General features: G+C 37.1%; 1 protein-coding gene across 1 annotated transcript in view; it reads left to right on the plus strand.

Moving 5' to 3' along the window:
- The window catches only part of LOC135083003 (venom dipeptidyl peptidase 4-like), a 301,931-nt gene that overhangs the window by 13,122 nt on the left and 262,837 nt on the right, over positions 1–25,972 (plus strand). The window contains exon 2 of the mRNA XM_063977765.1: positions 7,019–7,439. Within this exon, the coding sequence (XP_063833835.1) occupies positions 7,170–7,439 (270 nt within the window). The 5' untranslated portion in view covers positions 7,019–7,169. The remainder of the gene's footprint in view (positions 1–7,018; positions 7,440–25,972) is intronic.

Raw genomic sequence — 25,972 nt, forward strand, 5'->3', positions numbered from 1 at the left:
AGCAGTTTGATTCACCCATTCTGGGATACCCTGTATGTACGAGTATATGTAAACCGTAAACGAACTAAAGTCGCTGACATAGCCCGACGGATTAGCAAGCTGAAGTGGCAATGGGCAGGGCACATAGTACGCAGAACTGACGGCCGATGGGGGAGCAAGGTTCTGGAATGGAGGCCGCGTACCGGAAAACGCAAGGTGGACCGACGACATCATAAAGGTAGTAGGGATTAGGGAAGCGCTGGACGCGGGCCGCTACCAATCGATCAACATGGAAAGCATTGGGGGAGGCCTATGTTCAGCAGTGGACGTCGTATGGCTGAAATGATGATGATATAATATGTTTATATAGGTGTAGTATGTTAAACATCATCACCATTTCAGCCACAGGACGTCCACTCCTGAAGTAGGCCTTCCCAATGAGTTCAACATCACCCGGTTGTTAGCGGCCTGCATCCTATCTAAACAAACCTTTTTTTTATCCACAACGAGGAAGCTCTTGGCCTGTATCTCACCTGATGGTAAGTGATGATCAGTCCGAAGGTGGAAGCGAGCTTCACCCGGAATCCTTAACCACGGAGGAACTGGCTATCTTACCTCTAACTGCCGGAACACAACAATGCTATTAACACTTAGCCCTATCTTAAATCGGAAGAGTAACCTAAGCCCTAAAACCAAATTACGTATTTACACAACCTTAGTTCGACCATGCATCACATATGCCGCCCCTGTCTGGAGCAGCACTCGGGACACTAACTACAATAAAATACAAACTGTCCAAAACAAAGCCCTTAAAATTTCATATAACACTGCCTTTTTAACTAATCTAAAAAAATTACACACTAAAATTAAATTACCACTAATAAAAGATTATGTACTAAATTTATCTAAAAGATTTTACCTATATAGTAAAAAATCCCCATCATTCCAATTTACTAATATCCAATATCGGTAAAACACGACTTCACAATTTACGGTATGCCGATAGTTATTGTCGATATCGCTTACCGCATCACTATTTCCTCGAGTATAGATGACTCAGGCGACCCGACTGCCGGACCGGTTGAGCCGAAGCGTTCGCCGTATAACTTAACGCAACCATACGTTTGTGTTGATATTTTATTTGCGCACTACCCACTAATTGCCACATATTGTATTTATTTGCTTCCTTTCTTCATAAAAGCTATGCAAAAAATAATTTTATATTTTATGATGTTCTGTCTAATTTATAATTAGCAACAATTTAGGTAGGATACTTTATAATGTAGCTAAATCGACATCTTAAGCCGATTAGTTTATAAGTGTTTAAATTCAACGTAGCTATTGTGTTGTTTCTTTTTTATGATTTAAAATAAATGATTATGTTGCATGTTTTATAAAGACGTACTATTAAGTATATAAAAAACACTAGCTTTTAAGTTATCATGTACTAACTAAACATGTATTTATGTCAATTATGCAAATAAAGAAATTCCAAAATCAATCAAATCAATGCTATTAACATTGTTGGCATAGCGACAGACTTAGATAAGATGGTGGTAGCTAGCCAGGCAGACTAGAACAAGCCCTACCACCAACCAAACCGAACAGAAAAATCTGCCCCCACTAGGAATCGAACCCGGAACCTCTGCGTCTGAAGCAGGTGGTCTTACCACTAGACCACAGAGGCGGTTAAATCTTATGTTAAGAGCGTTTACGTCTAGCGTGGCATGTCAAGTTTAGGTAATTTCGATGCTATTTTTATTCACACTAAAATAATTATGACTGTGTGCGTGTTCTCACGCTCTATAGTCAAACCAAAATATTTTGATCCACCATCGTAAAAGTGTGCCAGGCTGTCAAGTGACAGCTCAAGGAAACTATAAAATCTTCAAATCTTCCAACACCGACTCCATAATTATAAATAATGGTATACATTAGTCCTAATCAATAATGAATACGTAAATTCTTTATCAAATAGTAAATTATCAAAGGTTTTTTACTATTTTGAGAATATTTTATACAGCCTATGTTCAGCAGAAAAAAATTTGAATTTTAATGGTGAGAGATTTTTTCAAATCGGTTCTATTCAAAACAAACTTTTCCTGTTTACTATTCTTTTTTTATCCGGAAAATGCATAACATTTCATACCCAGTAGCCCCTACACCCACTAAAAACCTGACTGTTTCTGCCATGATCCATATGAGTGATATGAGGGAACGCGGGACATCGCCATTGGCTGTTGCCTGTAGCATTCGTCCTTAGCCGCCACCAGACACCTCCATGTCTAGCGACCGAGGCCTGTTAGGAAGGGACAGTTGGAGACCATAAGCTGTCCTCTTGCGCCCAGGGTGTCGGCGGCGGATAACCGGAGTGTCGGCTGAGGCCTCTCGCTCCCCCTTTCCACTGCTTCTTTCTGTGAAAGAACACTTTCACAGAAAGTAAGCACACTGTACCATAAGATTATTTGTCTCATCATATATTTTATACTAATGTAGATATTGTTTCCGAAAGCGAGCGGGTTCATTCCGTACCTGTACGCTTCATGCGTTCTCTAGCAAAAGCTGAAAATCAGTGTTCTGCCCTTTTGAGGGTAGTGTTTATACTGAGCTCTTTGCTTTTTGCATCGCTGCGGCACACATCACTCTGAGGAAGGGAACTATTTGAAACGCTAGTCATCTTTATCTTATGTTGTTTTGTCACTTTTGTTATGTTGCAACTGTTGAAATTATTACTAACCTGTGTAACAAAATACCAGTGGTGTCACCTAGTGTGTTTCTGGAATAACTAACTTTATTTCGATATTGAATTGAATTTCAATAGCAACTATACATAATGTGTGTGTTAAAAGCATTAAAAAAAGTGTGTTACAACAAATAAACAATTTATCTATCTATTTTACGCCTCTTCCCGATTCGTAGGGAGAGGTCATTTCCAACCGCCGCTCGTTCGCTTAGGCTGGGCACTGTTGGAGCGTGTCAGTCTGCTGCGGTGACTCACGTGCCAAGACTGCAGTGTTACGTGACAATAATCTACAGGCTCTCGGCCTATACGGTGGAGGAATGGCCCGAAGCACCCATGGCCCGGTAGAACCTGGGTCGCCCTTTGTGTGAGGCGATCATGCCGTCGCACCCACTCCTCTAATACAGGCAGAACTGCCTCTATGGTGCGACGTATAATTTGGCTGACGGCCAGGCGTACCCTTCAGCACTCTAGGGCCTAGATCCTCAAGCCTCTACCTTTTGGTTTCCACCTCTCGTGGTGCACGTACACGTACATTTCCCCTTGGGACCTATGGTCACCTCGCAACTGGCGTCTATTCTCGGTTGTCGACACTAGCTTTGTCGCCACTGAGGATAAATGGCATAAATAATATCGATTGTCACCAGTGGTGACACATACTTTCCCAGTAGTAGCTACAGGCTTTCTCACAACTTATGACAAATTAGAAAAATACATCCCAATTATGCCTAGTGGGGACGTACACAAATATTGACGCAAATGTAATCGTGCATGACATACGTAAAGTAAAAGTCAAGTAAGACCAAATGAATACAAATATTATTAATTTTATTTAACTAGCGGCCGCCCGCGACTTCGTACGCGTGGACCTCGTTTTACTCCTTAGTTCGTAAAATCTGTTGTTTGATATCATGTTGATAGATGGCGTTTCACGGCTTCCCCGCATGAATATTTACGAACGTCAAAAACAGTAGTTTGTCCAGCGCTGTAGATTTTAACCAATGACGATAGATTGCGCTTTTTAGACACCTTATTTATTTATTGAAATTTATTTGTCACATATCGTCATAAATTATAGCCTATAATTATGTTAATCTGGTTTATAAACAATAATACTGTAAAGTTTCAACAAAATCCGTTCAGTAGTTTTTGAGTGAAAGAGTAACAAACATCCAGACATTCAAACTTTCGCATTTATAATATTAGTAGGATTGTTATACGTCGCCACTAATGACAATATTTTTTTTCCCATTTATCCTCAGTAGGGACATAGTCAGTGTCCACAACCGGGAATAGACGGACTGCGGATACTATGCGGTATCCACGAATTACCTCAGCCTGTGCCTCAGTGATATCATGCGTTGCGCTTTTTTGAACAGTAGGATGCTCCACGACTACACAGCACTGTGCCATACTCGAGCCCCATATAGGACCATATAACGCGCGACGCAAAAGTATAGTCAGCGACTCAGTGCGGCCGGGCCTCCGAGATTAGGCATCAACCGGCTTAGTGCGCCGGCGGTAGCCAAAAGCTTAGGGGTGAGACGATTCAAGTGGCCGTCAAATGACCACTGTCCAACTAACTACAATCCGAGGTACCTACCGCAAAGATTTTCCGACTGTAATATGTTGTGTATGTTCTCCCTACAACTAGGTGGGACCCTGCTGACAGAGCATTCCTATTAACTATTCTGTAACCACCTATTTATGGCAAATAAATTATTAGTATTATTCCTCTTTATAATATTAGTATACATACATAACTTGCTGTTCCAAATTTACGTCATTCGTTTTCGTTTCATCGCTAAAAATAACTTAATTTTATTTTTCATTACGTCTGAAATAGAATTTGTAGTAAAAATAGACTGTAATGAAAAATAACAATAAAATATTTTAATTACCACGTGATCGCAAAATCTACCACCAAGATTTTGCGGATACACTATAAAAGTCCAACTACCTGTCAAAGATCAACGTACGCGTGACACATGTCAGCAGAGCACCGAGCGACGTGACCTCACTCTGGAACGCCTCGAGGCGGACTGAATTTGAACGATTCGTGCGCGGCGTTTTATAGTACTTTTCAAATACTCATAGAAAACAAATTACAATGAATTATTTTAAATTTCAAAGTAAATATTTTAGATAAGATATTCTTCTATTATATTAAGCTATTTTTGTGTTGAATAAAGGAAGAATATTGGTGAAAAAATCACTTTGATTTTTGGGTATTTCACGTTCTTTTAATTTGTGATTTCTTATTGTAAAATGCTTAAATCTAAAAATTTTCTCAGATAACTATTTGCCCAAGGATCTATGCTATAGGATATAAATGTTTGTTAAATCGTTTTCACAGTACTTTTATAAAAATTTCAGCTTGTAAACTGACGCTAAAGTGGAAATTTACAAAACCTGTGTGGACTTATCTTGATAGAATTCTTAAATGCTAAACTAATCGCAATATTTTCTCAATTAACTATTTAGACGACGAAATTGCCTAACTATTTATGCCTATAACATATTTGTAGTATTACTGGTTAATGATTGTAACGAGTTGAAAAAGTACTGTTTTTGCGCCAAACGGCGTAAACGCTCTTAAACATTATCTTGCTGCTCATCATTATCATTATTATGCTGGTGCTGCCTACATGATCAGTCCATCAGCATCAGTGTACCATTGTTTTGAGATGTTTATTTACATCACTGACTGCAACGAAAGCTTAGAAGTAGCATTTATTTTATTTACTTTTAACAAACAAAACATGACTTTATGAGTACCAATTATATTTAGTATTCTAGGAAAAAATAAAGTGGCTTCACATAATATTATGTAAAAATTCTGAAATCTTTTACTCATTTATTTCATGGATTATTGTATTACTAAAACAAACAAAGCCTACATACATAATACATATACCTACTAAAATGTTCTTATCTACATTTTCTTCTCGATAACTTTTTATACATACTGACATAAAAATGTGCTAGTATTGGTATAATTTTTTTGTGGGTTTATGTATAAATGATCAATATTATGATCATTTGATATTTCTATGCCTTATTCGTTCATCATCAATCATCAACAGCCCTTTACAGTCCACTGCTGGACTATGAGCCTCCTCCACTATAGTGGAGGGTTTTGCCATAATCTCCACGCTAGGCAGGCGGGTTGGAGATCGCAGTTTAAAAGATTGATGTTTTTCAGAGAGCGCTGCTGCCCATTCTCTGTTTGATGTGTAGTCCCTAAGTCGCCTCTTACGACACCCGCGGGAAGAGTAGGGGTTGGTGACAAATGTATTCTACTCTGCCGTCACCACACGGCTTATTCGTTCACCGCTCACGAATGCTTCACTTTCAGCATAAACTTTGCGTGATGGACGGACAAGTTTACGCATGATGTATATTATGTATTGTATAGTAGATACAAACATGCGTCTGTCTAGTTGTTTACTGTCGGTTTTGATGATGATGTATTATTCAGAAGCTTAAGATAAATGGAGTTAGAGCGTTAGAGTTTTATGGGCTTGGTTCTTAAGAGGCGTAACAGAGAGCAATCTTACAATACTTTATCACTTATCAGTCATAGGATATGCTGAGAAATTAAAAGATGATGAAAATACCCATTTAAATATGTGTAATATAAAAAACTAAAAGTTGCGTAATATTATTTTTTTCTCAACAACTTTGTTAAAAAAGCTCAAGCAATGTCATTTAAAGCTGACATTTTGTCATTCACCTCAGAGCAAAAGCTGCGTCATCACACATCGGCGGCCAATCTATCACGGGTGTCCAAACTTTTTGTCCGGCGCCATCTACAATGAAATATTGCCTTTTAAGTGGCCCCAATCACACAAGTCTTTGGATTGTTACAATGTCAGGGAAGGTTTGATTTTTTAAGTAATTTTTCTTACACACCGCCTGACCAATCGTCGTAAGCGTACCTACTGCAGTAAACCGCGGGTTTTTATGCCGCTATAGGCACTAAATATGACTAATGAGCTATGGTTTCAATATGATTAATATTTAAACCCTAAAACATAATTTTAAGAATTTTGATTATTCAAATTCAAATTCAATTCGTCATAATACAAAAATAAGAGGCCAGTGTGTTTATAGAAAAAAATCATTTATAGATCATTAGTCCCTTCATTCATATCATTAGCAATAATTTATATTACGTCTAAACAATTTGCCAAACACTTCTAACTTTCCTCACTCATTTGTTGTTCGGAATTCTTATTTCTTTCCAACATCCATCCAATTTTCCAAACACTTGATTTTACACGGAACTTTTCACAGAAAATGAATAAACAATGCAATATAAAAACCTCAAAACAATCTCGAAGATTCCATCAATAAAATGGAGGGAAACTTTTGGGCCGAGCACCGTACCCTGCGCGACGCCTGAAAACTTCGTAAACTAATTTATTGTAACTTGTCCGATACGAAGATGGCGTCGTCGAATGGCAAGGAGAATTCTAAAATGACAGCTTCGATAGACAGTTTAAAACTTTCGAGCAAGAATGCGTCGGTTTGTTCATCGAAGCACGCTTCCTCGGAATCCGTGTTGTCGAGGAAAGACAAGGAATGCCTGCAAATGCAGGAATGTAAGAAGAAACTGCTGGCGATGGAGCCGCAGATCATAATACGGGATGAAAATGTGGTGCTGCGGTCGCCGCCGCAGAAGAAGATTGTGATGCCGCCTACGATCAACCCTGAGGTAAGTTTAGTTTAAACTGTCTAGTTTTTGGATTTTCAATATTACTACTGATACACGATGTCAGAATTTTACTGTTGTATATTGATGTTTTTTGGTGTCTAATTAACTATAATGTCTAGGTGTTTTGATTTTAAAAGCTATTAGATATATTTTTAGAAGCTAAAAAAACGTTTTCTATCAATGCTTAAAATCATTGTGAAATTATTTAAACTTAATACAAACTCCGTATTTGAAACAAACTCTCCTAATTTTTATGAAAGAAACAAAGATATCACCTCCTTTTACTCCAAAAATACTCTTTCTGTATACAAATCCAAACACCCAATACAAAAAACTTACGATAAATGCATGAATATTTCTTGTGTTATTTTTATACTCGTCAAAGGTTTCTGCGCGAAGCCACACATACATTTTATAATTCAATTACATTTCCACTGAGGCTGTGGTGCGTGTGTGTGAGGCTATTCGATAATATTTTCTAGACATTTGATCTCGAGGGTATTGAATTGAACGGTGGAGCGATTATATTGGCTTCTTAAGAGCTATGCGAACATTTATTTACTTAGTAAGTAAAACTGAAAATGTGTTTTCTTATCGTTTCTATCCGACTGCGCCAGAAGGAGAATGTTTTTTTCCAAATAAAGTGTTTTATACACAGAATTGCATTGTCTTACTATTTTTGTATTTTGATATTTTGACTGATTGATACTTTGACTAAAATATTAAAGGAGTACATAATGTAACTCATTAATAAACGTCGCGTTAAGACCCGTGTCTTACTATTTTAATTGAAATGGAACGCGAAAGTTTAAAATCTTATATTAAGGGAATAGTAAATTCTTAAAACAACAGAGGTATTTGTAAGTTCCAATATAAACATAGAGTGTACTTATCTACATTTCCTTTAAATCTAATCATGCCTGACCAAAATTAATATAAAAAATCTCTAGACATAAAAAGTACTACATTCCAGTAAGTTATAGCAGTCAAAACATTACCAGTAGTAGTTCATTCCGTTCAAAACAAAGAAACTGAATTCAATCTTACTTTTCAAAAGAGAACTTTTAACTTCAATTAATTTGTTATTTCAAGTCTTAACTCCACTTCCTTCATCCATATGCATTCCACAACTCGCTCTTTTGAAATACCTCTCAATACCTTTAAAGTTTCACTAACTTCATAGTTTATAATTAACCCAAGAGCTTGAACTTTCACACCAACCCCGACTCTGCCCGATTACACGTGGATAAGTTATGGAGTTGGTCTTAATCAAAGTTTGTATCAGGCGTCGCCCAGGGTACGATGTTCGGCCCGGTATGTTAAATAGTAACTAGGGTAGGTTGATTGATTTCTTGTCAATTAGGTGATAGGCTGTGGATTGATCATGCGATTGAATTTATAACTAGTGGTTAAGCTGAAAATAACTACACTAAAGAAGGTTATGTATGACGCAATATTCATATTATACGGAAGACTGCTTCTGAACGTGCCATGTTTTTCAAGCCTCTTTTTCTTACTACGCCGAGAAAAAATTGTGCTTGTTCTTCAGTATTGTATTGTGTGCAAATTGTAGAGTCACACCAGCAGATAAGTAGGTAATATTTTCAGGGATCTTAGACATGGTGAAAAATTAAAAAGGCAACATACTTTTACAGTTTATGAGTTTTCAAACATCTTCAAAGGGATTTAAAAGGAAAAAATATGTTCAGGTAGGAACGCATGTCTTTGTTTAAAAAGTTTCTTTTGTGCTTTGAAAGGATTTCGCTCCTTTGAGGGATGTTTGCGAACGCCGGCTTTGGGCGTATCTTGAGCCCGCAGCTTCTTTGGAATGGCGGGAAGTCTTAGACATTTTGTAGGGCCTTACAAGTTTTGTAAGTATTATTATAGAAAGAAAGAAAGAAAGATACATTTATTACAATGGACATCACACAAATACAGGCAATTACATAGACATGACAGTGGCACATAATAATAAAAGAAGAAAAAATAAAAACAAGAGTAAACTGAGCAGTGCCACCTATTCACCAACAAGATGCCCACTGCAACGGGACCCCACTCAGCATATGCCGTGGCCCACGGTGACGAAGGCCACGGCGCTGGTTTTCAGTGTGCCCCATGCCGAGTGAGGGTCACGGACCATTGGTAAAATAAAAAAATAAAAAAGCTGCATAAAATTGTCTAGATAAACATACATAAATAGTAATATTAGTGCACAGATAAATACAAAAGGCGGGAAATCGGTAAGGATGATATGACTACGTTTATTAAGAATACTAATGAAAAGAATACTAATAAAAAGATAAAACTGTTTGTATAGGTGTGTGTGTAGTAATTGTGTTAATGTGTAATATTCGTAAAGAGTGACATTGTTACGCGTTTATAGTACTAGCGACCGCCCGCGACTTCGTACGCGTGGATCCCGCTTTACCTCCTTAGGGGTGGAGTTTCGTAAAATCCTTTCTTAGCGGATGCCTACGTCATAACATCTACCTGCATGCCAAATTTCAGCCAGATCCGTCCCGTGGTTTGGGCTGTGCATTGATAGATCACTATGTCAGTCAGTCAGTCATATTTAGATGTTATGTCACGACTACCTATTGCACATTATTATAATTTATTTATTAAAATACTTCTTTGCACATATAACGTACAAAAGGTAGAGTTTATGCCAAAAATATTATCCGCCAGTCAACCATTAGGTTATGCAGAAAGCTGTGAATGCGGTGCAGGTTAAATATAAAATATCTCAGAACAAATTATCTAAAGAATTCGAAAGCAAAGAGTAAGAAAAAGAAAAGTCGAAAAGTTCTGAAACAATTTTTCATTTTTCATTTCATGTTCATTGTTCATGATTTGAGTAAGTAATATGGTTCTCCTACAATACAAATATTATCGAATACATCTGTGTGACCTTTATCAACTTAGGCACTGTAAATAAATTGATAGAATATTAAATTGGATTATAGTCCAGTCAAATTAGACATGAACCCTGCATTAATTCGCATACAGCTGAAAATTGGTACGAATGTTCGGAGCACTATTATGAATTAACTGTAAAAAGTCCCCATCGATCCGACATGTGCTAAAAAAAAATTCAAGGTCAAACTTAAAAAATACGGGTTTTTGAGATTTTCAGCTAAACGGTAAGTTTTATCACAAAAATATGTATGACAAGGTTTAAGACCATACAATTATCTATCAAAATTATCTATACACTTTCTAATAAGAGTCAGCATTTCTGAGATTCGATGATCCGAAGAGTCAAAAAAGTGTTTTCTTCATAACGGTCTTACACATAAATCCAATGTGATATCGCCTCGTGCCTCGACTCAGCATTGTATCATGATGTGTTGTCGACGTCGAATATAAAATGATCAACCTCAATGTCGTTAGTCATCTTTAATTATCGAAAAATGGGTGCAACTTTGACGAAGGACTGCACCGTGAGTTTCTAAGATACGAAGTTTTCGTGTTTATTATGTTTAAGAGCTCTTATATGCACACGTCACTACTCTACTTGTAACTCTATGGTCACTCTTTTAGCCCGACCAAGTAAGACAGTCCAGGTTATAATAATTCGCATAGAGCTGAAAATTTGTGTGAATGTTGAGAACACCATCCTAAATGAAATGTCAAAAGTCCCCGACGATCCGTCATTTAAAAAAAAAGTTTTCGAAGTCCCAAGTTTTTTGCATTTTTTGGCCAAGTTGTAAACTTATCATAAAAATAGATAAAAAATAATAGTAGATCATAAAATTATCTATTAAAATTGTCTTCACCCCTTTTTCCTAAGAGTCACCGATTATGAGGTAGAACGAATCAAAAAGTTAGTTAAGATGTTCTCGTTATATGCACATGTTTTCACAACACCTATGATGGTTATTTGGCGCATTTTTTTTACCAGGTTTCCCCAGTAGGCCTTTTTTAAGATGTATTTGTTATCCTGTTCAATTCAAAACTATTTTAATAGAGTTGAAGTTGTGGACTTGTGGAGTAGTTAACAGAATGCGAATTCTTCAACTTTTTGCATCGTTACCACATAAACGGTGACTCTTAGGAAAAAGGGGCAAAGACACTTTTAATAGATAATTTTATGATCTACTACTATTTCTTATCATTTCTTATGATAAGTTTACTGTTTGGCGGAAAAATGCAAAAAACTTGGACTTCGAAAATTTTTTTTTTCAAATGACGGATCGTTGGGGACTTTTGACATTTCATTAAGGATGGTGTTCTCAACATTCACACAAAGAAAGAAAGTAAGACATCTTAACTCTTTCTAACATTTAAAAAGACTCGGGTAGTTTCACATACCCTAACACATTTTATGACCCAACTTTGGCGAATGAAATGGTTGCTCGGTTTAAGGGCCCTTTCCCAAGGCGTCCTGCATTACTGGATCCTGCAAAATATAACTTGTGTGTTCACACGACAGTATCCCGTTTTTTGCCGTACGGCTGTTTGCGAAACATTTATGCAGGAAGCTGTTAATGGGAACACTTCTAATAATCAATACTTGTAAATTAACTGCATTCTGTTTTTACTGAACCAGTATAATGACAAAATCGAAATTACAGACGGATCGGTTTTTTGCGGGAAACACGTATCCTAAACGGGATCCTGCATAAAACGGAATGTCTTGATGGGAAAGAGCCCTTATGTGCCCTTCGAGGCATCGCATTTAAATTCTGCCGATTGATTCGAGCGTGATAATGCCCTAACCAAACAGAACCACCTCATTAAGCACTCCGTGACGCGATTGTGTAATGGTTGTGAACAACGCGTACCGCGAATAATAATTACTTTGTGAGCAAATAGATGGCGCTGTCTGTTACTTAGATCGCGTGATTAACATTAAATACAGTAAGATTGTAAGTCCCAGTGAAATAGACAGTTTAGTATCTAAATGTGATCTTTAGTGTTGTACTACGCAAGGACCATTTTAGTGGGAACTTTTTTTAAGTCTAAAATTCAGACTTGAGGTCAAGTGATCTTTTACAAATTTTCCAACTTTATAACCCCTTGTAAAGCCTGGTCCGTGAGCACATAGAATGTTGTTGCTGTCGCGCTTACACACTCACTGCGGGCGCCCGTCGCACAGTCACGACAGCAATATAATTACGCACGAGCGATAAGGATGGGTAGCTTGGGGTCATTGGACAAAATTCTACGTGCTCACGGACCAGGCTTTAGTTGCTTGAAATGCGAATATTTAAGAGAAGGCAGCATAATTGAGTAATTATGCTGGACGGAGTCGTCCAGGCATTTGTCAGGAAGTTATCTGAGCAAAGTTATAGGGGAAAAGGTGATGCTAGTGAGGTGACTACGATGTTTTTAGGGACGTAGGTACCTAGTGTTAATAATAGGAGAGCCCTTGATTTGAGCGTGGTTGATTTAATAAATCATGAATTATTAGTTTGCCAAAAACTGAAAACAGTCCTAAAATTCGGCGGTTTTTCGAGTACATCGAGCTCATCGAGCATAATTTTAGCGAAGTTTCAACTGAATTTTTAGTTACACTTACTAAAAAATCATGAATTTGAATAAATCAGGTCTTAAATAAGTACATAATACTGATAACATACTACTTCGAGTTGAAATATTTATGTTTGACCCATAAAACTTATTTTTGAAATACCTCCCCTCAACCCCATCCCTACCCCGCAAAAGTTTGAGAAAGGTAGAGTCCGGGATATCTTGATTTATGTTCTCGAGTCGGGACCCGTCGCGTTCCGGGTTCGACGCGGGTCCTGTCAATGCGACTCTTGGTTACGTCACCGTGGGAACGGGAAATTTGGGACGGCTCAAGGTTTGTTTTCGTCTAAATAGGAATATTTATTGCTGAAAATATATCAAGACATTTTGGGGTTTGATAGATCTTAAAATTGTATTATTTACTAGTTCTAGCTAGGTAGTGCCCGCGACTTTGTATGCGTGAAAATATGTTGAATAATATTTCCCGTTTTTGAATAATTTTTCTTTACTGCTATTTAACATCATTCTACAGCCAATTAGAGAAGGCTTTAGGCTGTTGCCTAAAGCCTTTTTCGATAAATGGGCTATCCAACACAATTTTTTTGAAATTGGACCAGAGTTCTTTATTAGGGAGGTGTAGAGCGCCCTGAAAAGGGCCTACATACAAATAAAGAATTTGAATTACTTGCCCCACCTGGGTATTGAACATTGGTTACCACTGGCTAGCTACCACCATCTTACCTAAGTCTGTCGCCATAACAACAATGTTAACAGCATTATTGTGTTCCGGTAGTTAGAGGTAAGATAGCCAGTTCCTCTGTGGTTGAGGACTCCGGGTGAAGCTCGCTTCCACCTTCGGCCTGATCGTCACTTACCATCAGGTGAGATACAGGCCAAGAGCTTCCTCGTTGTGGATAAAAAAATTATAAAAAAACATGTTTCAAGAATACCTATGGTATAAGAGCATTTTGTAATCAAGTGTTGGTATTTCGGCCTACTTTATCTTCAATCGTAAGCGATGTTGGGATTGTCTGTTTGTGTTGGACACTTTGTATTCCTAAGACGTTTTCTGTGAGATTTATTATCAGCCTACAAGAGACCAAGGAGAGCCTGATATATTTATTCAATTAACTTGGCTTGGGTTTCTATTGACTTCTGATTCGTAGTCGGTCCCGAGATAGTTTAACTTTGTCACGGATCCACTGTTGTTTCTGCTAACTACTGATTTTCTCCGTTTATCTCAGTAACTAGCTTTGTATATGGCTTTGCCTGTGTAGGTTTTGTTGCGTTAAGTTTTTGTCACACTTTAATTTATTAATTAAAAGTATTTTTCCCTTACTTATGAAGACGTTTGTTTTGTCACCTGTCATCCGCTTTGCACTGGAAGGAAGTGGAACCTTAACTTCGAACTCCTATGTTTTTCTGACTAATTTCGTTGCGGGTCCAATGACAGTTTAACTTTCCCCCGGGACAAACTTGACCTTTACTGGTCGGGTTTTATCGGTCAAGCTGTAGATCCTGGCTACACAGGAGTTGCAGCGGTGGAATCGAGAGGTGGGAATAGTCCCGTTACTTGAGAAGTCATTGTTTCATCCCCTATGAGTATTTCACCCTTTTTTAAGATTCAAGAGACCAAAATTTTATCTCATCATCATCATCATCATTCCAGCCATAGGACGTCCACTGCTGAACATAGGCCTCCCCCAATGATTTCCACAATGGCAATTCCAAATTTTGTCTAATTTAATCACAATAAACAATCCATTCACCTTATCAATAAGAGACAAATTCCTCAAAGGTAAAATACCTATTTTACGGATATCTTCATATAAATCGTTCCCATCTGTCGCTAGAATACGGTTATATAATAACAGGGGACTAAGAAGGGCGCGATAAATATAAATTTCGACAAATAGGGAACCCTTTTCTAGTCCATAAGAGATTGTGTAGGCATTTGTTCATTGTAAACGATAGTCGTTTTTCATACACGATATTGCCGAGGGTTTTGTAAAAGTGAAAGTATAAAACTTAACGGCTTGTCCAAATTGAAATCGTATGAATTGATAAGAGGCTGGTGGCTGACTTTATGACCTTAATAAACATGCATAGGTATCAAGTGGCAGTGGGCGGGGCACATAGCTCGTAGAGCTGATGGCCGCTGGGGCAGGAAAGTTCTTGAGTGGCGACCACGAACCGAAAGACGTAGCGTGGGCAGGCCTCCCACTAGGGAGACCGACGATCTGGTCAAGTTCGCGGGAGGTGCCTAAATGCGAGCGGCGCTGGACCGGTCTTTGTGGAAATCCTTGGAGGAGGCCTTTGTCCAGCAGTGGACGTCTTTCGGCTGAAACGAACGAACGAACGAAAATATAACTTTTTACAGGGCCAAAAAGTGGAGTTTCACTTCTCTCACTTTTGACATGAATCCCGTACAATAGAAGACACGGGATGCAGCTAGTTTAGGGGATGAAATCAATCGATCCTCATTGTTAACTTTGAAGGTTGGAAACTTTATACTCCAGTCATTTATAACGGCCGGGAACGAATCAATCCCCCGGGAAAGTTTTCTTTGAAATTGCAATTAGGATTAAAATTTTCAGATTTTTGTTGGAGCAAAGCTTTACAGGAAATACTTCTTTGTCTTAACAAATGAGTTTGGAAAGCCTTCGGAAGATGGAGAGGAATGTTGGTCTTTATAAGTTCTACTATTGTGTACTTCACTACATAAAACCTCCACCGCATATGTCTACATATTTGTTTGCGATAAACTTGAAAACTACTGAATCAATTTTCACGCGGTTTTACGAACCGATAAGAGTGATTTTTGTGGGGAAGGTAATACATAGGATCGTTTTTAATTAAGTTTTTGAAAGGGAAACGTTCACGATAGTCCTTTGACTGATTGTCCTTTAATGGATTGTCTATTAATTGATAGATAGTCTTAATAGATTATCCTTTGACAGACTGAAGTATATTTTAACTTCTGGCGGAAAAACTTCTACTACTGGTGGGATTTGAACCAGCGCGGTAGCTGGCATTTCCAGAAACCACTAAGCCGAAGTCGGCTGTCGAGTAAACAATAAAACCGTTATTGAAATTAACGGTAAAACCAAGAACAAGACCACCATATAAAACACAATCTACATCGATCGGCATCTCACATGCTATCTAGGCAGGGTGCGGCGAGGCCACGGCAAGGACACTATGCTCACTATCTGATCGTTTGCTGATTTGTGTTAGACAACGATAGGAACTGGGTTTATGGTGATTACACCATATTATTAAAGATGTGGTGACCTTAGAGATTCATCCCTGAAAATGTTTGGTACGTTTACTCCACTTTTACCAACTATAAAAATCTTAAAAAGTATTTCGTTTCATCCAAAATACATCCACTGCTATGCTGAGGTAAAGGTATCCCAAAGATTTTCACTAAGACTGACCATTATAAAAAAATAAAAATCATTTATTTTCAGACAAAGCAGTGCATATTTTGGTTAGTACCAATTTGATTTTAGAGACTATGTTAGTAGAGTTAGTAACAATTATTATACGTAACTACCGACCGCCCGCGACTTCGTATGTATGGATACCCGCTTTACCCCCTCAGAAGTGGAGTTTTGCAAAATCCCGTCTTAGTGAGCACCTACATTCTAAAAAAAACCCCATGCTAAATTTGAGACACCTTAGCAATTGTAGTTTCTGAGATTTCGTGATGAGTGAGTGAGTAAAGCAGTGACCTTTCGCTTTTATAGATATTGTCATTTTTCCCCACAGAGTACTAAATTTTTTTCCAGCCACCAGCTGTCTTAAGATCGGTCAGCCGAACTGGAGGACGTTTGCTGAGATGTGGTATCCAGTCATGACAATCTTAAATTAAATAAGCACGTCATCGACTGGGGAACAAAACCGCACGAGTCGACGAAGCACCTGATGTCGTGCCCAAGCAACTGCACTCGGAGGATTTGATGAGTGCTACTGACAACGCCACTCTTGTGGCGGAGTTTTGGGCTGACACTGTGTAGGTTTGTTGTCGACACGAAAAGAAGAAGATGCACGTCATCACTGAGTCAACTACTATTTCTATAACGGGTGATTATAATATCATGGCCCTAAACTATAGTAACGGCCATTTTCCCATGCATAGCAATTCTCAATGCTCATACCAGCACTTACGTCACACGACATACGTCACGTCCGAAGCTTCGCCCACATATTTCCGTTATTTACGGCCATCGTTGCGCGATGTAACGATAGACGGGATTTATCGTTGCCGAACGTCCTTTTGACCAGCTCCGTTTACGTTCTTGCATTTTCGAGTGGTACAGTCAACGTCAAATACCTACACTCGACATCTAATAAATCGCACCTCCCGCGACAAGCACTTTCAAACGTATACATCCCCACTTCCCACCAATATTGGCAGTATTGGCACCATTTAAAAGCCTAGTTCTAAACTTCATTTCATTAAAGTAAAGTAATCCCAAAAATTGTATCTTTAGCAGGATCCAGTCACTTCTTCAAAAAATAGGTAGTTACGCTTGAGCCAACTTTTATGACTGTTGTTGGGATTAATCTCTATCCATCTGTTAAAGAGGACACGTGAGATGGTTTTATAACCATAAAAATTGGTCTGAGGTGAGCCCAAAGTGAGGTCTTTTTTCAAGTCACATTTATGGTATACCTATGTTAATCATTTATTAAGAAATTAAATGTGTTTTTCTTTAAGGATATTTATTGGGCTTTCAAATAATATAAAAAAAAATGTTGGGGCACCATGATTGTGTCAGAAGAAAATCTTTATAGTTCGCGTCGCGGAAAGTGCGATTTATTTGATGTTGAATGTAGTTCGTGACACCCAAAGTGGTCAAAAAGCTGACAGCATAACCTTATTACAAAGACGTGTTGCGAACTTATTGGCTACTTACCATCCTAGACTGCATCTCACTTAACATCAGGTGCGATTGCGGTCAAATACCTGCCTTGTTCTGCATAAAAAACCATTGGGTGTAACTAACTAAGTATTTGACGCTGACGCGTCTTTCCGTTCTATACATGGCCAGAACGCACCCATAGGAAACTGCTCGTGTATATTTTGTAGTGCCCGTTTGTAAATCTGTGACTCCAAACTATACACGAATTTTGCGTACTGATCGTGTATAGTTTGGAAGAGCTTAGTAAAAAAAGTCATATCCAAACTATACTCGATTAGTTTCTACTACACCACTTACACTTGACTAGAGTGTGTTTAGTTGATATTGATTTAGTAAAATATGGAATTATATTTAAAATAACATTTATTCGATATTATTACATAAAATATTATTATTTTACTGAATCTATAATAAATCTAGATTTTTAACACTATTGTAAGTGGTTTTTGAAATTAAATTGATTAGGTAGATTTCAAATTAAATAACAATTATTAGTGTAATCATACATTCATTTAAAATGAGAGAGAGTGAGAGAAGAAAGTTCAACGTGCATTATTAATACATTATGCGAGACTTTAAATGCTAGGTTTGTATTATCGGCCGTTTGGTGTAGTGGTTCGAAACGGACTACTATTCCGGAGGTAGCGGGTTCGATTCCCGCACAGTACAAACATTTGTGTGCATGAACATATTTGTTTGTATTGGACTGGGTGTTTTCTATGTATAGTAAGTATGTATTTACAAAAAAAAAATATTTAAGTAAGTATGTTTAATACTTAGTATTATGTACAAGCTTTGCTTAGTTTGGGACTAGAAGCGCAGTGTAAAATGTCTAAGGATATTTATTTATTATTTATTTTATTTATTAACTTTTATCTCAAGAACAAAATCATTTTGACATATTTCCATACCTACATAATTCTTAATTTAAGAGTTATTCGAGAATTGGTGAAAATTAAATATCAGCCCCAAAACAAATATCTTTTCTATGGCAGAATACGTGTCGAAAGATGATTCAATGTTTAAAGTAGACACGCAGATATGATTAATATGTAATAGAAAGAGAGGTCAATAAGACAAAATGACTATCATGCAACTACTCGCTTATAAATTGTAATCACGCACTTATTACAATACATACATGATTAGTCCGTATGCGTACTGGCGATGTATATTTTGGAGTAAGATAATTGACCTAAGTCACTACAAAGTATACGCGAGCAGTACGCAGCATATGCGTACTGGTCGTGTATAGTTTGGAGGAGCTTAGTAAAAATTGTCATCTCCAAACTATACTCGATTAGTTTCACACCCTTGCGTTCTGGCTATGTATAGAACGGAAAGACGCGACGCTGACTGTACCTAGGTCGCGTTCGTTTCCAAAGTCAATTGGTGTCGATGTCCAAAGGAATTTGAAATGCGTTTTAATCGCTTTAAAGCGCTTTTTTGCTTCCACTTGATGTTAGTTTAGGTTTTAGGTGATTTTCTTTTTAGAATATGTCAAAGACCCATTATTCGAGATAGTTCCTAATGGACTTTTAGGAATGAATATAGTTGTACAAGAACAATTCATATACTTAGTATCGCTTTACGAGTACAAGCTCTATTAAGTTTGAAGGAAGAAGGTGCATTTACATTATTTATAGAATCCTGTGAAAAAAATAATGAACACACAAAAACGTAAGTACTTCCACCTTTTTAATATAAGTTTTTTTTGTAATTTCTTTTTTGTAAAGCAAGCAATAAACATTTTTTTTTTTGTTTTTTTTTTCTTCCTGGTTTCTCTTTGTTAAAGAACATCATCGGAAACGCGCTTTTTTTCATTTTACGTAAATTAGTTGTCTGTTCCAATTCAAACCCTTTCATTACCCAAGAGATGTCATTACAGATTACATCAAAGTTCTGAAAATAATTTAGCATAAAGCAGGATGCTCACTGTGTTGTTAAGTTGTTCGCGAGCCTACATTACGCGAGCATTTTTTCGGCGAGCATTTGAATGCAGTCCCTATGTAAACGCACCTACTACTGGTAAATACTAGTCCCAGAATAATAAAAGCACATTTTATTACCAACTCTAGCCGTTAGCTGGCTTAATCGCAACTGTGCTACAAGTTTCTGAAATTGCAAACCCTCTAAATTAGAAACATAATTCGTCAACACATGACGTGTGGTACCTAATAGGTACTGCTTTTAGGGATTTTGTAGAGGTAAAAATTCTTCTTAACATTTTCCATATGATAAGCATTTATAGCCAGCCCCCCTAGATAATATGCACTTTTTGATCGAATCGAAAATCCAATCTGTCCAAACTCCATAAAAAAAAGGCTTTGCGACCACTTTTCGACTGGTTTGCGATTATAATGTGCACTTTGTCTAGACCCACTGATGTGAAGATCTAATGAAGGCATTATGTGTATAGTTCTTGTAACTAACGAAGGCGAGCTTTACTTGTGTGATAGTGTAATGTCTATCAAAACTTTAAAAAAACCGAACTGTAGCGAGACACCACACATGTAAAGATCACTTGCCTTCGTGAATTGCAACAACTATAATGCATTCTATTCGTCTGTTCTCTCAGCGAATGCTCGCAGTGAGTAAGCATCCACCTTTATGCCCAGATCAAGATGGTATAATTCGTTCAGTCCTATTGTACGGTGCGACCTTATATTGCCCATTGTACGTGGATTTTATCAGCAATAAGTGTCCCAGAAGGAACTCGTTAGGGAACTGGCCTCCATTTTATCTTAAGTAATCTTGCCTACCTGGTTATTCGAAGGAACAGATAGATTTTCACCTTAATTACCTAGATGATATTAATTTATCTTTATTAAAGAAACATACAGCCTTGTTTGACACATGCAGATTGTGAATACGGGCGTAAATGTGTAGCGCAGGATTTTTGCACAAAATATTGACTTATACGCTTCTTAGTTATGACTTTTACCTTACCAATGGCCGTCAGCACAATGTAACTTAATTCCTTTCAAAGAACAGCTCCTGATAAGCCACTGGGGCTCCATTTGCTGAAGATGGATCGCCTTCGTTCCGCGTCCGTGACATCTTCATTTATCCTAAGAGCTATGGTAAATGACTCTTCATTAGCGTTATGGGGGCGGGACGCAGACCAGTGTAAGTGTTTTTGAGACTTTATTCGTTAAAAAAATCTCGGCCAACATTTTTTACTGTAATATCTTGCCCACGGCTCTTCTCATGAGAAAGATACTTTGTCAATGACAAAGATTTATCTAGAAGGTTTCCCAAGAATCTGTTGTTTATAAGAATGGCCTACAGCTTACATAATTAATTCTAAAATTATATTAGAATGCTTTAATTGTTTAGCCTCTAAATTATCTACTGTCAGTTTCGGTGAATCTATCAATAGGTAATTTATTATTTAAAATTGCATTATTTTTAAGTGTAAGTTCTAGTTATTCTCGATTTTTAAAGGATTTTTTTCTCAAGTTGAAATTTTCTATACGGAAACTCCAAGACAACGAAACTCACAGATGTTTATGTAAGAACAGGCGTATTGGTACTAAAACTCCTATTTATTTATTCCCGAGGCCGTTGGTTTGATTCCCGGGCAATAAAGAAAGCAATCAACGTCCGAAGGAACACCTGCGTAGCCGAAGAATAACAGAGCTAATTTAATCGATTTGTGTTAAAAGAGCTGTAAAATAAAAATCGATTTTGTGGTTTACCTTGTTTTGCGTATTGGGAGGTCTCCAGTAGATATTTCATACTGTAGCTTTTTAGTTAGGTTGAAAGATATTTCTTGCTAAAATATGATTAATTTTATCAAACAGTTATTTGTTTTGGCTACATTTTAGTTAAAGATGATTTTTAAGTACTTACTTGTTATTCCAACCGGCATTCTTTTAGCAGATCATTTTTAATGTCGGCAGATCATACTTATTTATCAAAGGTAAAATAAAGAAGCTAAACCAACAAAAAAAGGTTTAAAGGAGACACAGTAGAGGCACACCAAGGTCAGTATTAGGTACTCATACTATGCATTTACTATGAGCACCTATCACGAAATATGTGTGTTAGCCACCTGTCTATAAATCATTGTTTTTTGGGGGTTTTATGTAGCTGAAATGTAATTGAAATGTAATTGAAACGCAATATTATGATCTAGACAGGTCTAAGTGTGGAACAAGCAGCAGTTGGCTTAAAAAATGAACTTTTTAAAACTTCAATCACCCACACAACTATTTTTTTTCCGAGTTCGTCCCAAACTACCGATGTTTTTTAGCCCAAACATTAAAACAATCGTTGTTTTCCGACCGGCCCGTATCGGCGCTAAAACAAACAATGTTCTGTTGTTTTAATTTGATTAATCTATCCCGTTTTTATACGGGTTAGGAAAACCCATTTTATTACAAAAGTTATAATGTGAGCGATATCTTTCTTTATCATCAGTATAGCCATTTTCTTTCATTTGAATACTTTGATTTCACTCAGAGGTTTAAGTAGGTATCGTTTATACATATTTAAAGGTACTATGATTAAACCATCATCATCATATGAGGCTTTGGCAGTCCACATTTAAGGCCGTATACAGAAAGAAAGCTGGACCACAAAATATGACCACCGTCCATCCAAATAATTCAAGTTATACATGAGTTATACACAAAAAAGACTATTTCAGTTTATTGTACACCCTGTATTTTTCAATAAAATACATATAAACATCCAGGCAATATTTCCATTACTACACAAACGGCCCTTTCATGTTATTTTTCAGACCGTTCCCTAATTTTTCAGGGATCAGACCCAAGCCCTGGAGCAACACAGCGCTATTCGGCCAATCCGGTCGGCCATCTTGGCTTTATTTAGGGATTTAGTTACATTACATACGATACATCAAGTTATGTAATTGTAATAGGTGTTTTGCAACAGTTTGTAGTTTAATATGCTATCTATTTTATAAGTTAAATAAATTACTAATTGATAAATGCTAAAAAAAATAACTTCCTAAATTATAAATAGAAGTGTTGACACCACCAATCAATAGGCGTACTTTTTAAAACTGTCAAAACGATTCTCTCCCATAGATTTTGTATGGCAATTCAAGGAAGTGACGTCACTCAGTCACGTCAGCAAATAAAATTATATCTATCAGATCTCTGTTGGCTACAATTGCGTAGCCTTTGTGGATTGAAATTTAAATAATTTTCAACCTGTGTAAGTATTTGAACCTCTGAATAACATCACACAAGATAATATACGAGCCATTTTGAAGGTAAAGGTAATTTCAGTACACCACAAAACACATCAATATGCTTGCAAATCGAGCAGCTGAAGTAATACGAGGCCGATTTACACCAGAGATACCATTAGGGCCGATTTACAGCCGCCAACGCCTAAATTATGCGGTTGGCGCTAGCATTCGTTGGTTGGTACCTTGGTTATACAGGGTGTGTGCCAAATTTTTTAAACCTAATCATTCTAGAAAATTCTCTAAGTATTGATGTTTACTTTCTTTTGATTACTGTGTGAAAGAGACACTGATTTTGAACACATTTTTTTATGTGCTAGCCATTAGATGATTTGAAATGTCAACAGAAACATGTAGTAAGTAGCTTAAGAAAAACAAAAATAAAGATCGATTGTGCAAACCTGTCAATAAATTATTTTTCCAGATGGACGCTTAATTGCCTGGACCAAAAAATATTACTACTAAGTCTGAGCTATCTTGCAGCACCTTACAGGACTTACAATATTTAAAACATGAATAACAAACTTGTCCTAATTCCCACCAAATTCAGTAATTTTGGTCACCCCACTCGCTAGTGCTTCACACATTATGGAGAGCAAACACGCGGCAAAAACAGGATATTAAGTTGAAACGAACGCAAACATAATAACGTGTAACTTTATTAATCCATAACTGGACTGCTCCAGAACGATCGCTCAACGTCTCAAGTGTCAAGTTTAAAGGTTAAGAGCGCTCTCACGTTAGGGCGTTAGAAGCGCGACAGCGCGGCAGCGGCGTTTTTATAATGTGAAGGCATGCGTCCGATGTCACATAGTATGAAATTTTCGGCAGCGCGTCTGTCACGCGTTTTTCGCGCTGCTAAATCGTCTAAATGTGAAAGCGCTCTAAAGCTAAAATTACAACGATGATGGAGTTTGAAACAAAGCCTGTAAGAAAGGTTAGTGCGCACCAATGATGACTTACTGAGCTAAAAACTTGAACATCACAGAAAGCTGACTCACTGATTACTTGAGCAGTGAGCTACCTATTGTAAAGAGCGATGTCATTCTATTTAATACAAAAGTAATTCAAAACCTGCTACAACTCGAAATCTAATCAGGCTTTATCAAAAAGGCTTAACTTTTATCACGCTTGGATAAAGCTGTATCTAAAATTGCAATTTCGTCTGCCAAATATGTTTGCATTTTCTCTTAGTATTAAAACTGAATGACATCGTAATATTACCAAATAGTCTTCACAAAATTCGGTGCAAATACTTTCGCGTGTTTTAAACCACGTTAACCTAACCAGTAGCGCTATAAACCGAGTAGCGTCGTTACTAACGCGCACAAAAACAAATAAAATAACATTTTGGGTGATTTGCTTGATATTTTCACGTGTTTTTCCGTATCCTTTTATGAAATGAGTTTGCCTAAGCCCGTGGTGACACGAACTGAGTAGTCTGCTTACAGTAACGCGCACCAAAAATTAATAAAGATCAGGGTAACGGCTGGATCCATCTCGCTATATCCCCGGTTTATGGTCATTTGTATTGCTTGGATGGTGTTATTTAATACGGCTTTGCACGTGTTTTATGAGTAGTTTCATGTATGAAACAAAAAACTTCCCTGTTTATTATTCTTTGCGATGCACGTAGCATGAAAATCTTAATCTCAGTTATAGTTTTTACGACACTTTATTTTTATATGAGCTTTAATAAATTAAAAATTTAGAAATAAAGGTTGTTCTTAGTGTAAGTTTTATGCGCTGCTTGTTTTCAGTACTTTTCAGTAAGTATTAATATTAAGATGTGTGATAATAAAAAATCTTACCAACTGAGAAAAATCATCGGTCAACACTGCAGCGTTACAAATAACTAACTTGGTATAGTCCTCAAAATTATTTATTCGTTACAATCCATACCGCCATTAAAACAAAGAATTCATACAGGGTGTAAGAGATTCAGAGCATTACAAAAACCCTTAAAAATGATTACAGAAATGCCTTCAAAAATACTTTCAGCGAGTTTACTTGCAATACCAGCGGAAGTTTTAGTCCTGCAGAATTCCTACCTATTTAGTTTTTTCCCTTTTGCAGCAAAACGGCGTTCGCTTTCTGCTTTACTCGGTTTTCTTTGCGAATGCGAGACGTCGCATTTACTTCTTAGACTTGTTTTTTTTTTTACTTTTTTAGCTTTTCCGTTGAAAAGCTTACAAAGCTTTTGTAGCTTAACTCATTCATTTGTTGCAAGACAATAAGACGCTATCTTGGGGTTAAAGATTTGAACCCTCGGGGTTTTAATTGAAATAAATATATTTTTTTAATCTATACCACAATGTTTATTTATTTCTAAAATAAATTTTGCATATTTAAAAAAATACATTTTAAAAAATCTAACCTACCCGAATAAATAATAAATATGATCTTGCCATGAAGTCAATGTTATTACACTTTCCCAAAAAAATCAAATTATTTAAAAAAATACGTTGCACTATGATCTCATGAACTTAATCATTATTTTGCAACAGTATTATGATAGAAGTGCAAAAAGTAAACTTTAACGCAGTTCAATTTATTTAACATCGTATCCCAACAAATTCGGGGATCAATTTTAATTATTTCAAAGCACGTAAACTTGTTAGCAGGCGGGAAGTGGCGGCGGAACGAAATTTAAATGGCCCGCTTTCGGGACACCCTGTATAAATAATCACTCTCCCGGCTCGGACAGGACATAATGGACTTACGTGCAGTATGTATAGGGCTCATTATTGTGTGGTTTGTGCATTGCAAGCTGAAGGCCCAATTGAGCTATGTCGGACGTTTTAGGTATTATGGAGTATGACAACAAGCAGTTATATTTTCATCATCTTTATTAACAGACTACCTAGCGTTTATCCGCGTAGAATTCAGTTTGTCACAGAAAG

The sequence above is a fragment of the Ostrinia nubilalis genome, chromosome 22, assembly GCF_963855985.1.
Source record: "Ostrinia nubilalis chromosome 22, ilOstNubi1.1, whole genome shotgun sequence".
NCBI lineage: Eukaryota > Metazoa > Arthropoda > Insecta > Lepidoptera > Crambidae > Ostrinia > Ostrinia nubilalis.